The sequence below is a fragment of the Malurus melanocephalus genome, unplaced genomic scaffold (genome assembly GCF_030028575.1).
Source record: "Malurus melanocephalus ecotype Western Australia unplaced genomic scaffold, MMel_1.1 scaffold_5, whole genome shotgun sequence".
In the NCBI taxonomy this organism is placed as follows: Eukaryota; Metazoa; Chordata; class Aves; order Passeriformes; family Maluridae; genus Malurus; species Malurus melanocephalus.
The window spans coordinates 6,411,660-6,424,550 of record NW_026623237.1 but is presented as its reverse complement, the minus strand read 5'-3'; the positions used below and the strand labels follow the sequence as shown (position 1 = coordinate 6,424,550).

Sequence of the window (12,891 nt, the reverse complement as noted above, 5' to 3'; positions counted from 1 at the left end):
CTTATCTTGTTACAGGCCTGCTCGCTGAGAACTGGGAACCCATATGCTAACCAGCCTGTGCTCCTCTGGAATTTGTACACTRGCAGAGACCTCTGCAACGCTTCCTAGCTTGTCCCAGGAGGAAGATTGGGACAAAGGGCTCTGCTGGCCCCAAGGGACTGGTAACGGGCAAAAGGGACCTTTCACCTAAACACGGGGAGTTTATCGCTGGCATGGAGTTGGCAGTGGGTGAAAGCCTTTTGTTGTTACTGCTGGCAAACGTGTGGGCAGCTTCCTATGGGTTCAAAGGGGCTGGGAGCCTAATCAGCCAGTCGCTGATAACTTTCCTGACCCTTTTGCCAGAGAGGGGCTGGAGGACTGGCCATGGAAATGGGGCACCCTGCTTGTGCCCGAGGATAGCTGGTGCAGCAGGAGCTGCTGCCGGCCTGGCCCTTTTTGTGCAGAAAGGCTGCGGAGAGCTTCCCTGCTGCTGCTGCAGGCCCCTTGCAAACTCCCGGGGTGGCTCGGGGCACTCGAGACGGGACACACGAGCCTTCCCTATGGATCAGTGCATCGGAGGACAGAACAGACAGGTCACGTTATCCCGTTCGCCTCCCGGAGTGAGCGGGCTGCGAGCCAGGATGCGGTATCGCACAGGCAGCTCCCAGTCCGCTACATCCCGGGCAGAGCCCGCCCAGATCGGGGACCCAGGGAACACCGGCCGGGAAGGGCCGGTGACCCTTTAAGCGGAGTCCCCGCCCCGTCCCGCCCCGTCCCGCCCCGTCCCGCCCCRTCGGGCCAATGTGCGCCGGGGCTGSCGAGCCGCTCGGTACAAGTTTACCGTGGCGGCGGTGCCGGAGGGAGCTCGGGGCGGCAGCGCCCGGCGGCAGCAGCGGGGCCCGGTGCCCGATGCCCGCCTGGGGCTGACCGGGCGGGAGYGCTGCCATGAGCGGAGCCCGGCGCCTCGCCCAGGGAGCTCTGCCGTCCCGCAGTGAGCGCTCTGCGCYGAGTGTCTCTTGTTCCTTGCAGCAYGCTGCCAGCTGGTACCTCCCTCCTTGCTGAAGCGTAGCTGGGGAGGGGGTGGAAGGCAAAGGAAGTTTGGTGTTTAATTTTTTTTTTTCTTTAGAGTTTGTAGAGGGATTCCCTGTGCCTCCCAGCGCGGAGGGCTGCAGGACAGAGCGCGGTGGCGGAGGGGAGAGGGGCGCAGCTGGGAGCGGCTGTGCGGAGCCGTGCCCCCGCCGCCCCGTACCTGGGGTGCTGGATGCGAGCTCCGCGCAGCTCCGCCGAGCGTAGCGGCGCGGCAGATGCAGATGCGTGCGTGTGTGTGTGCTTAACCCTTTCTTGGCTTCTCGGATTTGTACCATGCTGAAGATCCTCACCAAAAAGCTCAGGAACCAGAGTTTGAACGAAATTCAGCCTTTCCAGCTAAAGGTAAGAAAAGCCTTTTTTTTTTTTTTTTTTCTCGGTTGTTTTTTGTCCCATTCAGGTAACTACTAAGGAGGCCTTGAGAAGATGGAAACTTGCAGTGTTTATTATGCTGGGTCAGTTTCCTCTCAGCCAATGCGCTCAGGAGGAACTGGCCTAGGCTGTATTCCTGTTACTTAAAAGTCCCGTTCCTTTGCACTCAGAATTACTCTGCACAATTCAGATAATACGGAAAGGTGTGTGAAGATAGATTTGTCTATTCTTTAGAATGTTTTCCTTTTGATGGGATTCACATTGAACTGTGATCACATTTGCCTAGATACCTTTGTACGTGTGCAATCTGTGGCCTTCCAGCCCTTGCCAGGCTAGAACCCCCCTGTGCTAGGTACTGTACAAACATAATTTACCTAAAATGCTTTTCAGCTCCTTATTTGCATTTCTCTGTCTTCTGGTCCTGAAGGCCAGAATCTGAGCTGAAGTTTGCAGACTGGATCATTGCATTGACCCATGGCTTTCCAGATCCTTCTCACATCCGTTTTTAATGTTTAAACTAAAATTCAGGACCACAGATTCAGGATAAGAACTGTCTAAGCCCTTCCTGCCAAATACAAAGAGGAATTTTTGAGCCATATACTATGGGATAAAAATGGAACTGTGACGAATGAGAAAAAAATACCAGATACTGATTTTGCAAAATTATTGGGAACCAAGGGATACCCCCTGAAATCAGCAGAGTTGCTCTGGATTGGTACCAGTACTGCTGGAAGTGTAGCACCTGGCCCCAAATCAAAGAAGGGATCTGGGAAAAGTAGCAGCCCTCGTTGCCTGAGTTGGGGGCTGGGGATTCGTATACCCGACTCTAGTGGAGTCTTTTGTATGTGTTACACAGAGGCTCATTGCTGTGTGGCTGCACTTCTGCGCAGTCACTCTGGACAGGCTGATGGCAACTTTGATGAAACATCAGCACTGTTTCTAACAAAGTTTGCTGTACTTCTTCCTCCAGGGATTGCACATTCTGTGGTTCTGGGGGGAGGCAGGTTTAGATTTTATTTTTGGAAGTAAAATAAGGGCAATGCTTCAGGTTGTAGTGGATTGATTTAGTGCAGAATATCTGCAGAGGCAGTAAGGGATTTTTTTTTTAACACTGTGTTCCTGGCCCTTATGGCTGCAATCTCCTGCTTTAGCTTTTTTGTTTGTCTCTTGGAGCCTCAGGTTGTGAAACCAATAGAATCTTTGGAAGGAGTTCTCAGAGGTAGATACAGCCTCCAGGATGCTTGCAGGCATGCAGGAAAATGTGCATGAGTGGGCATCTGCAGCCATTTTGTTCCTATCAGTGCCAAGGTTTGCTGCAGACAGGTGGTCTGCATTTTTGCAGGCTRAGTGGAGAAAGTTAAGCTTGCACTGTGCCTTGCTTGCAAGGCTAATGCATARCCCATCAGAGCTGCCCTTGCAGCCTGCAGTGGGGAGTGGTACAATGACTGGTACACATGTGTATGGGCAGAAAGCCAGGCTTGCAAACTCTGGGTTTAAATCTGTTTTGTAGGCCTTTGGGGACCATGTGCAGCTGCGTGGTCTTGGTTGAGCCTTGCAGCACCATAGTGATTGCTTAATGGAGTGTGCAGTGCTCTGTCTTACGTGTGGGACCAGAGCTCCTTGCAGGTATTGACCCCGGGGTAGGTGTCACAGCAGGTGAGCGGTGGCTGTGCTGTGCATGGACCCTGTGTCAAGGACAAATGTCCTGTACCATTTTGCTCTGCTGCTCTTATGTTGTGGGGCTGCCAGGCACTGACAAGACTTCTGCATTCTTGGYCTTGGACTGTATCTGTGCAGGTCTTTATGTATTCTGGCTTGTATGGTATGTACATTATTTAAAAGGTCCTGTGTCCTGACAKTGAAACCTAGTGAAAAGTTAGTTTGGTGTGAGCAGAGATTCAGATCTGTAATCCTTATAAGYAGAGAGCAAGCATTGGAAACAATAAGAATTGATCTGCATTCCTATCCCAACCAAGAGCTTTCTGAGCTTTAATAAAAGTGTGCTTAGCTGCTCTTCTCCTTCATTGTCCACTTGCTTTTGCACTTTATGACATTTGTAGGAAGTTCCCAAATTCAAGGAAAAGCAAGCTGCAGTTGTGCTTCTAGCTTACAACTGTATTACAATTAGTCAGAATCCCAGGAGACTGTTCTTGAGTAAATTGTCAACTCATTTTTACAAATTTGGAAGATTTGATCAACCTTGGATTGGCATCCAGTGGTGAGAATCTTTTTAGGATGAAATTTCTGCCCACTGTAAAGGTTTCAGGTTTTTTTATGATGAGTTCCAAATTGGTTTAGTGTGGCTGTGATAGTTCCTTCTAGTCTTTCCCCAGCTGAAGAAGCTGAGAGGATGCCATTGCCTCCTGTAAGTGAAACCAGGAAATGCGCAAGCTATGGGTTTTGATGTAATGGACTTCTCTTTTTCCATGCTAAGCTGGTCTTTAAGGATTGACAATTAGGGGTGCTCAGAGGACTCTGACTCAAGAGATGTGCTGGCGTCTCTYGGAAAGTGTCTTTTTATTTCCCTTTTGCCAGAAGTCACCGTGGTGGGAAGGGAGRGACTGACTGACACTTGACCTTATGTTGGGTTAGCGTGCTCAGCCAGCAGTTTGTGATAAGGGTGGCTGGGCTGTCAAGTGTGATAGTTAAGTTTCAAATTTGAAAAAAGCTGATGGTGCCATCTTCACAGAATCCCAGAGTGGTTAATGTTGGAAAGGACCACAGTGGATCCTCTGTTCCAAGGTCCCTGCTGAAGCTGGGTCATCCTAGAGCACTGGTACAGGATTGTGTCCAGACAGTTCTTGAATATCTCCAATGAGATAGATTCTGCAACCTCTCTGGGCCTGGTCAACCATGCAATAATGTTCTTCCTCATGTTCAGGTGTAATTTCCTATGCATCTTTTCTGGCCTCTTGCCCCTTGTTCTATTGCTCAGCGCTAGTGAAAAGAGCCTGGCTCCATCCTCTTGATACCCCCTGTTTAGGTATTTATATACATTGATGAGGTTCCCTCTCAGCTGTCTCTTCTCAAGGCTGAACAAGCCCAGCTCCCTCAGCCTTTCCTGATAAGAGAGATGTTCCGGTCCCTCAATCATCTCTGTTCCCCTCCGCTGGACCTGCTCCAGGGGCTCCATGTCTCTCTTGTCCTGAGGAGCCCAGAACTGGACACAGCACTCCGGATGAGGCCTCACCAGGGCTGAGCAGAGGGGCAGGATCAGCTCCCTTGAGCTGCTGGCAATGCTCTTCCTCATGCACCCCRTGGGCCCCCTTGGCCACAGGACACACTGCTGGCTCATGGACCGCTCTTTGTCCACCAGGATCCCCAGGACCTTCTCCCCAGAGCTGCTTTCCAGCAGCTGAGCCCCCAGCCTGTGCTGGTGCATGGGGTTATTATTCCCCAGGTGCAGCACCCTGCACTTCACTCTGAATTTCAGAAGGCTCCTCTGTGCCCATCTCTCCAAMCTGYYGAGGAYCTTCTGAAGATCTGCACAGCCCCCTGGGGAATTGGCCACTCCTCACAGCTTTATGTCATCAGTGAACTTGCTGAGGAGGCATCTGCTCCTTCATCTGAGGCATTGATGAATGRATTAAACAATATTAGGTCCAGTATTGAACCTTGGGGAAACCACTAGTGACAGGCCTCCACCCAGCCTGTGTGCCACTGATTATGACCCTCAGCCAGTTCTCAATCCACCTCACTATCCACTCATCCAGTCCACACTTCCTGAGTTTGCTTTTGGAGATATTGTGAGAGACGGGGTTAAAAGCCTTGCTGGAGTCAGTGTAGACAATACCCACTGCTCTCTCTTCATTCAACCACGTTTTTTCATTGTAGAAGACAAGTGGGTTTGCCAGGCATGACATTAGTAAATTCATGCTGACTATTCCATGTCATCTGTGTGGATAGACGTGGCCTCCAGAATGAGGCACTCCATCACATCAGTGATTGAGGTGAGGCAGACTGGCTGGTAGTTCCCTGAGTCCAAATTCTTGCCTTTTTTGAAGACATATTTGCTTTCTTCCAGTTCTCAGGCACCTCTCCTGATTGTCATAACCTTTCAAAGATGATCATGAATGGCCTAGCTATGGTATTTGCCAGCTCTCTCAACCTTTGTGGAAGCACCCCATCAAGGTGTAGGGACTTGTGGATGTCAAGATTTCCTAGGTGTCTTCCCACTGGACACTTGTACCCCCATAGCATGAGCAGCATGTCTGCTCCTGAGATCTTGTCGTTCATAACATGGCCCATTGGCTTAAGAGCTTCAGCTCTTCAACTTTCAGCGTCTGTGGCTAAATCCAAGAAAGAACAGGGAATTGCCTGGTGTCTCTGTCTTTGGTCTACCTCTTGCTTCAATGATCTGGTGTTACTTGGTAGAGATAAGGGCAGATTTGGGAACCTTTCTGGCTGCTTTTGAGCCAGAAGCAGATCTGACTTTACAGGTTATTTTTGATAACAGCTGGTGACTGGGTCTGTTCCAGAGCAGTTGGGACAGGAGAAAAGAGTGAGAACACATTGTAGTGAAATGCTTCAAACTAGGAAAGTGAAAGGAGCCTGTAACTCAAGGCCTGATTTTATTTTATTTTCTTCRTTAGTTTTCCAGTATTACAGTCTAGTACAGTTTTTTTATTATTTTCTKTCATGGTTTCGTACTGGTAGCCCTGAGAATCACTTTCTCAACTATAAGTCAGGCTGATCAAGGAACCTTCAAAATGCCTATCTTTGGCTTGCATGTGGGTTTGTGATGGAGTACTGATATTGAGCCCTTACAAGTATTCTCTAAACCAACACTGTTAGCTTTCTACAAATCAAATGTCTTGTTCATCCCCACAACTTGGGGTAGGGGCTTCTCACACAAATGTGTTTCTCTTGAGTTTCTCTTTAACTCTTGTGGCCTTGCTATTTATGTAGTGGCTAAAGCATGGGTGTCTGCTTTTTGAGCTTTGCTTGCAAACAAGATCCTTGGGGCAGGGAGCATCGGGCTGGGACAAGTCTGTGCATTGCCAGTCAAACTAAGCCCTTAATTAGTGGCCCTAGGTGTTATCAGAAYGAAACAGTTGGATTGTGGTGTGTTAAAAAATTAACTGGCTGGAACATGTGGCAGAAGAAAACTGAGCACTTTAAAGGTGGCAATTTCATTCCAACTTTGCTGTTGATACAAACAACTTTGGAGGTGATGCAACTGATGTTCTAATCCACAAAAGTTGTTAAATTACTTATGTACCARGCATATTCATTTTGGTCCTGGGAAGAGATAATTGAGACATGTTTGTCACTTTCTTAATGTTGATTAATGATGTGAAGTAATATGTGAGTATTCTGGTGGCAGAGAGCTGCATTTCTCTGCTACCTATTTAGCCTTRTATTTGCTTTAAGGGAATTGTGTGCTGGGTGCTAACAAAGCCACTGTGTCAGTTCTCTTCATGTATCTTTGCAGCTTATATGTGTGCATGCRCAGCACTGGGGACCAGAAAGTCATCTCAGTTATTTTCTAATGGCATCTGTATCTGGAATCAACTATGAGACTCTGTTCTGGCTGGCCAGCCCTTACAGGCAACTGGGAATCATCCTGATCCTCCTTGTGTGGAAGGGTTTCTGTTGGCTGTGCAAAGTGAACCTCAGGCTTTCAGGCAGAGCCTGAGTCAGTGTCACTGTGGTAGCTTGTTACTCTGYAGAGCCAGGAGTGTTATATTTTTTTCTCCTTAAGCCAAAAAAGAGTGGAATAGAATTGTTAGTGATGGTCAGTGGGTATGCTCTCAAAGATCTGCATAAGTGCCTGTGCTTGCTAGGAATGAGGATAGCCTGATTTCTGTCTTTCTTTAGGCCAATTGCTTGTCATGTGTGACAAATCTTCAGCTTGGCACAAGGAAAATTTAGCTTTGTCTGCTCTGGTGTATGGAGGTTTTCTCTTCATTTGTGGGTTTTTTAGCAGATCCCACCAAGCAGGTTCATTCTTCTAGAGCTGAAGGACTCTGTTTTACGTTGAAACTGCTTTTCTTACTGTTACATCAGCTGGTTACATTAGATGCTTCTGGTTTGTCATAATCTCACACAGGAAAGGCATAAAGGCATGAATCTAAGTGTGCGAGTACAGTTTTGACTTTTGGAGTATTTATGAATGTGCCTGAAGTCAGGCTTGTGGTAATTTGGTCTGAAATACATATACATGCTAAATGCTGTGGTAGATACTTACCCAAGGCAAAGAATACAACAGGCAATCTTAACTACTCTAAGCCTTAAGTTTTTGAGACTTCTGCTTGGGGCATTTTAAAATAATAGGTTCTTTCTRCTTGGCTTCGAAGGTCTGAATCTTTAAGGGTTGTCATCTTTCCCTTGCAGATGTTCAGCACTGATAATCACATGTAATGACTTAATTCCAAAGAGTGGTACTTTGGACAAATTGCAGATACTGCAAATACAGCATGATGGGGCATTCACTGACATTGGGATAGTTCATTGTGACATTCTCTCAGCTGGCCTTTATGACTGATAGGAAATTGTGGACTAGCTTAAAAAAAAGTCTACCTCCCAAAGGCTCAAAGAAAAATCTCGTTGCTTTTCCTTGTATTTCCCAATTATTGATTTTTATTTGAATGAAAACCTAAATTCTGAAAAGTCAGTAGTATGTATTTAACTTTGGAATTTCAGTGAAGAATGATTATTTTACTTTACTTGCTAGTRCAGTTCTTCATTTCCTACTGTMATGCATTGTCCTGCAAGTTCCAAATTTGTTGCACTGTTTGGGAATGCTAAATGTTTTCCTGAGCATGAAAAAAGCTTATATTTGAGGTGAAAATAGGAAGCAGAACCAAGTCATTATTTGTTTTAATTATACAGCTYCCACAAAAATGTGGGTTCACCTTTTTTTATAGAAAAAAGTAAGGCTTGGATCTGCTTAGGACATTTCTGTTCAGTGGTGGRTGGGCAGGGCACCATTCTGCTGTAATGCATCAGTCTGGCCAGCTTCCCTGGCTGTTCCTGGAGTATGCCTGGGGTSACAGAAGTGTTGTTGGGATGCCTTAGCATGGGAACCGAGGGCTGTATTCCCTTTTCAGTGGGAAATAACACTCCCACCCACATTGTAGGCAGCGCCAACCCCTCCTACCCCCGTGCCTTTATCTGTAGCCCCTGTTCTCCTGYTGAGTGGGATTCAGGTTGCCGGGTGATCCAGCTCTTCCTAGCAACCAGCATCACAGGTATGTGTGCGCTCGGGCCGTGTTCTGCTGCAGGAGCTGTTGTACGTGGCCGTGGGCAGAGCCTGTTTGTCCTCCTGCCACCAGTGACCAGMAGTCAGCCAGCTAAGCTGTTTTTGAACAGGCACCAGCACCACCCACAAGTACTCAGCGTGAACACCCAGGCAAGCATTTAGAGAAAAGCCAATTAGTTGTGACCTTTATGTGCACTGAAAGCATTCCCTGTGCGGTGCAAACTGTGCTGTGACCCAGGCCTAAAAGTCGATGTAAAGGACATATGGCCCAGTGTGACCTGTGCAGAGCTGTCTGTCTTCGTGCCAGTCTGGGCACAGGGCTGCCCAAGCTGTGGGGAGGCAGCAAACAGGTGAWGCACCTATTCAAAGAGGTTTATTCTGGATTGGCATGGTCACTCCTTGGAAATGGACAGCTCAGGGTGTCTCTAGGCATTTCTTCACTCTCTTGCTGTGTTCTTGTTTTTTGTGCTCATTATAACCTCCTCTCTGCCATGAGCTGGTCTGTTTGGACATAGATCTGGCCTCTATATGTGCCTCAGCCTATATGTCACACTGAATTGTTCTGTTCTTACATGATGAATAATCTCTTTTTTCTTTTTCCCCATCTCCTTTGTAATCACTGCAGCACTCCAAGTGCTCACCCAGGTGAGCTTTTGCTGTTATCCCTTTGAGAAGCTCTAGCAGAAGGGGAATGCCCCTACAGGGTACTCATGTGAAGGGCTCACATTGCTGGTTTTCTAGTCCATCCTTGATGGCCTCGTGGAGGGTGAAATCCTGTGGATGCTTCTGGAAACTTCCTGTTGGACCTTGTTGTAAGGAAGGATCTTGCTTGGCAGATTTGTGCTGAAGCTGCCACATATCTGCATGCGCAGTAATACCAGTCCTGGTTCTTTCTTATTGTGTGTTAGCACAGCAGAATGTCATCTGAGGGTGGTGGGGGCTAAAAGCCCAAAGAAGATTCTGTGGGTGCTTTGCAAAGCAGCTGGTGTGGTCCACTCTTTGTTCCCAGCCCTTTCTTCCCCTGGCAGCTCATGATCCAGGCTCAGCCTGCTGCAGARCCACTCCAGCTTGCCAAGGCCTGAGCTGTGGTGCTGGGCACAGATCGATGCCTGTGCTCCACTGGCATACCCCTTTCAGATGAGTGTTGTGAGCATGGAAATGTGGTGAAACCTGGGGAAGGTATCCCATAGGCACGGTGGAATGTGAGGCTGTGGGTTATCTTCCTCAAACAGCACAACTGGGTWGGTTGGTCTTTGTACTCAGCAAACACACCTGAGAAAAGCCTTCTKCAGCTTTGTCTYGAGTCACCTYGCCATCCTGCTWCCAGCATCAGCCCATATGAGGAGACCTTTGAGTTCAGGGCTTGAAACAGTTTCTGAAGGGAAAAAGGAAACCAATGCTTGAGTTTAGGTCTCCAGAGGAGATTTTTTTCAGTCATGTCTCCCATTTCTTGGAGARGTTCACCTGAGGTTTGTTGCCTGATCTCAAGGTAGTTGGTCTTTGTCTGAATTTAGATTTATGAAAGGATGGGAGATGCCTGGTATTTGGGAGGTGTCCAAATACCTAAATATTGATAAGTGTCCACAATGAAAATAGTCAGRCYTTGGTTTCTGATATTTCTAGGGACMAAACTATTGCYTGRTAGCTGATTAATTGATTTGTCTGRGCTACAAACCTGGTTTTGAGCCACATATTTCAAGGAGATCACACAATTTGAGTTGCTGGTAGCAGAAAGATCCTATCCCTTCACACCTATTTTGTTCAGCAATCTGCCTCATCTTTCTACTTCCTAACAGGGTCACATTGTTTCCATGATGCATGCTGGTTTTTATTTAACTGATGTCCTTACTTCTTGGCATGGCAGGCCACAATCTGCCAAGCTCTATATGGGCATAAGATGAGAATAAAATTTCCTTTGGTTGAATGGGGAATTTCCCATCTTGAGGAAAGCTGCCAGACAGGCAGCTAGGTTCTCCAGTTTGCTGAGACTGTGTCTGGATGTAAGCTRGAAAAATATAAAATAATCCTTCCATATCCTGTCACCCAGTTATTACACACAAAGCCAAGTGGTTGTTGCAGACAGTTGTCTGCAACCAGACTGTTTTTGTGTGTATTTCTTCTTTTCTTTATAATTTTTTCTTTATTCCTATGAGTTGGTTATTCCAAGGAAATGAAGTTCTATGRCCAAAGGCTAATTAAGACAAGAGGAATATTTGGTGTGAAGCGTATGAACAGAAATAATTTAAAGGCTTGAAAAATCAGCAGCTTCCATGTATAGTAAAGTCTGGTGCTTTGCTTCTGTGAATGGGGTTTAGGAGCATCGGTGTTACATCTGCAGTTTCTCCCAGTATCCTCTGTTAKTAGCCCAGTAAACTTCTTTTACCTAAACCTGTTCATTTCACACCACCAAATCTGTGTAGGGTCTTTGCATCCAGAACATCCTGTGACAAAGTATTTCATGCCTTAACTACATGCTGCCAAATGATCACCTGTTGTTTATTTAGGACCTGCCCCATATAAATCTAATTCTGTACCTTCTGTGTCATATATTGGAGAAGAGAGCGAATATTAAAATTCTGTCTTTGTGCACTCATCTCTAGCCCATCCCTCTATGTGGGGGGTGGTCTGACAACCCATTTGTCAGATTTTCCCAACCAGGAATCACTCAGAATCACAGAATGTTTACCAGGAGAGAATTTGGTGCAGTGAGAGCCACTGCAAGTTCTGACATGTTCCTAACTCTTACTTTGAAGGTGTCTGACCGGATGGATCAAAGACCTGGTCTGAAAGGATTATGCTGTGTTACAGGCTTGCTCTCTGATAAAACACAAGAAGTTTGGTGTACACCCATAGAGATGAAACAGCTCTCATCTGCTTGCACTCAGAGAGGTTAATGTGAGATTTTGAGAGGAGGAGAAGCTTGAAATGTCTCATGTGCTCCCACTGTATTTTCCAGCCTGACTGTAAGGCATTATTCCTTGTGTTTGCAAATGTGGCTAATGTAGTTCTTTATGGCTGAGCAGAGTTGAGTGGCGAATGAGGTCTCCCAACACAAGCAGCTTCTCCTCAGCTAAGGAAGTATCTCAGGGCAAAGGCAGTTGCCCTCTTGAGTCTTTTGAGTAGGGAATGGGAAAACTGTTACCAGATGTGTTGTTTATGCCAGCTGCTGTCAGCTATGCTTCCCTGGTTGAGGGGACTCATGGAATGCTGAGGAGTTACTTTGAGCTGCAGGAGAAGCTGGCCTGTGCAAAGAAACCTTTTCCAATCACAGCAATATAGTAACTGAGCTAGCCCGGTGGGGGTGGGGTGTATTTAAATCCCCGTGGCTGAGGCAGGAATGGTTGGCACTGGTGTGAGCAGCCATCTCCCATCCTCCCTCCCTGAGTAAATGCATTTCAGATAAGATCAGCTATTATAGATGCCTCTCCAGTTCTAGGTGTCCCTTGTACTGTCTTCCTCTTATGTCTGAGAGGATTGTCAGCCTGTGATAAATAGTGGTGCATTTAATCAGGCTGTTTGGAGCTGAGGTTCAGCAGCAAATAGGCTGTAAATTACAGATGGAGTTAAGTCACTGTATCTTAGTGCAGGGTGGATGAGGCCCTGTAATGAAGGTCTTTAATCCTTCAGGCCCCTTTTTGTCRTTCTGGATTGCTATGCTTTGTGGTGTCAACACTGCTGAATGAAATTGCTCCTGCCGGGTGTGAGCCAGGCTAATGCCAGGGCTCCAAGCTGAGAGCTGTCAGGGGAGTTGACCTCCTTGGGAAAGGGATCTGTTTGAAGCACCACTGTTTTGTGTGCTGCTGCTTCTTTCCTACACTTTGCCACCTTCATCTTTGTTAGTTCTCATCTGAGCTGTGCTGTCTCCCCTCTTAGGATGAAAAAGTTAACAGAACACCAGCCTCCATGGGAATCCTCGAGATTTGGGTAGGAATTAGCCATAACTCTTTATTGCATCAGCAAAGCTGTGAGTAGAGTAACAGAGCTGGTGAGAAGCTCATAATGTGGATCCATCACCTGCAAGTGACTGCCACTGACGCCCAGACTGTGCTGGGTGTCTGGACAGAGCAGAAACTGGGTGTGGGAAGAGGGTGGGAGATCTGTGGGACACTGTGGGAAGAGGCATATCTGTGAGGTTTACCTGCAGGTAGAAGTGGAGTTAGAGAAGTGTGTGCTTTCTATCACTTACAGTAAGAGCTGTTCACCTTAATTAGCTAACAATATAGGGATAGTTTGGGAATTTTATAAAATTT

General features: G+C 47.0%; 1 protein-coding gene across 4 annotated transcripts in view; it reads left to right on the top strand.

The window, feature by feature from the left end:
* Positions 1 to 782: 782 nt before the first annotated feature.
* LOC130576445 (uncharacterized) overlaps positions 783 to 12,891 on the top strand; it is a 56,313-nt gene continuing 44,204 nt past the window's right edge. For 2 of the 4 annotated variants that reach the window (XM_057371152.1, XM_057371128.1), the window contains exon 1: positions 786 to 1,410. In XM_057371152.1, the coding sequence (XP_057227135.1) occupies positions 1,342 to 1,410 (69 nt within the window). In that variant the 5' untranslated portion in view covers positions 786 to 1,341. Of the gene's footprint in view, positions 1,411 to 12,891 lie in introns of all 4 variants that reach the window. The other 2 variants (XM_057371138.1, XM_057371148.1) reach the window with 2 other exon arrangements.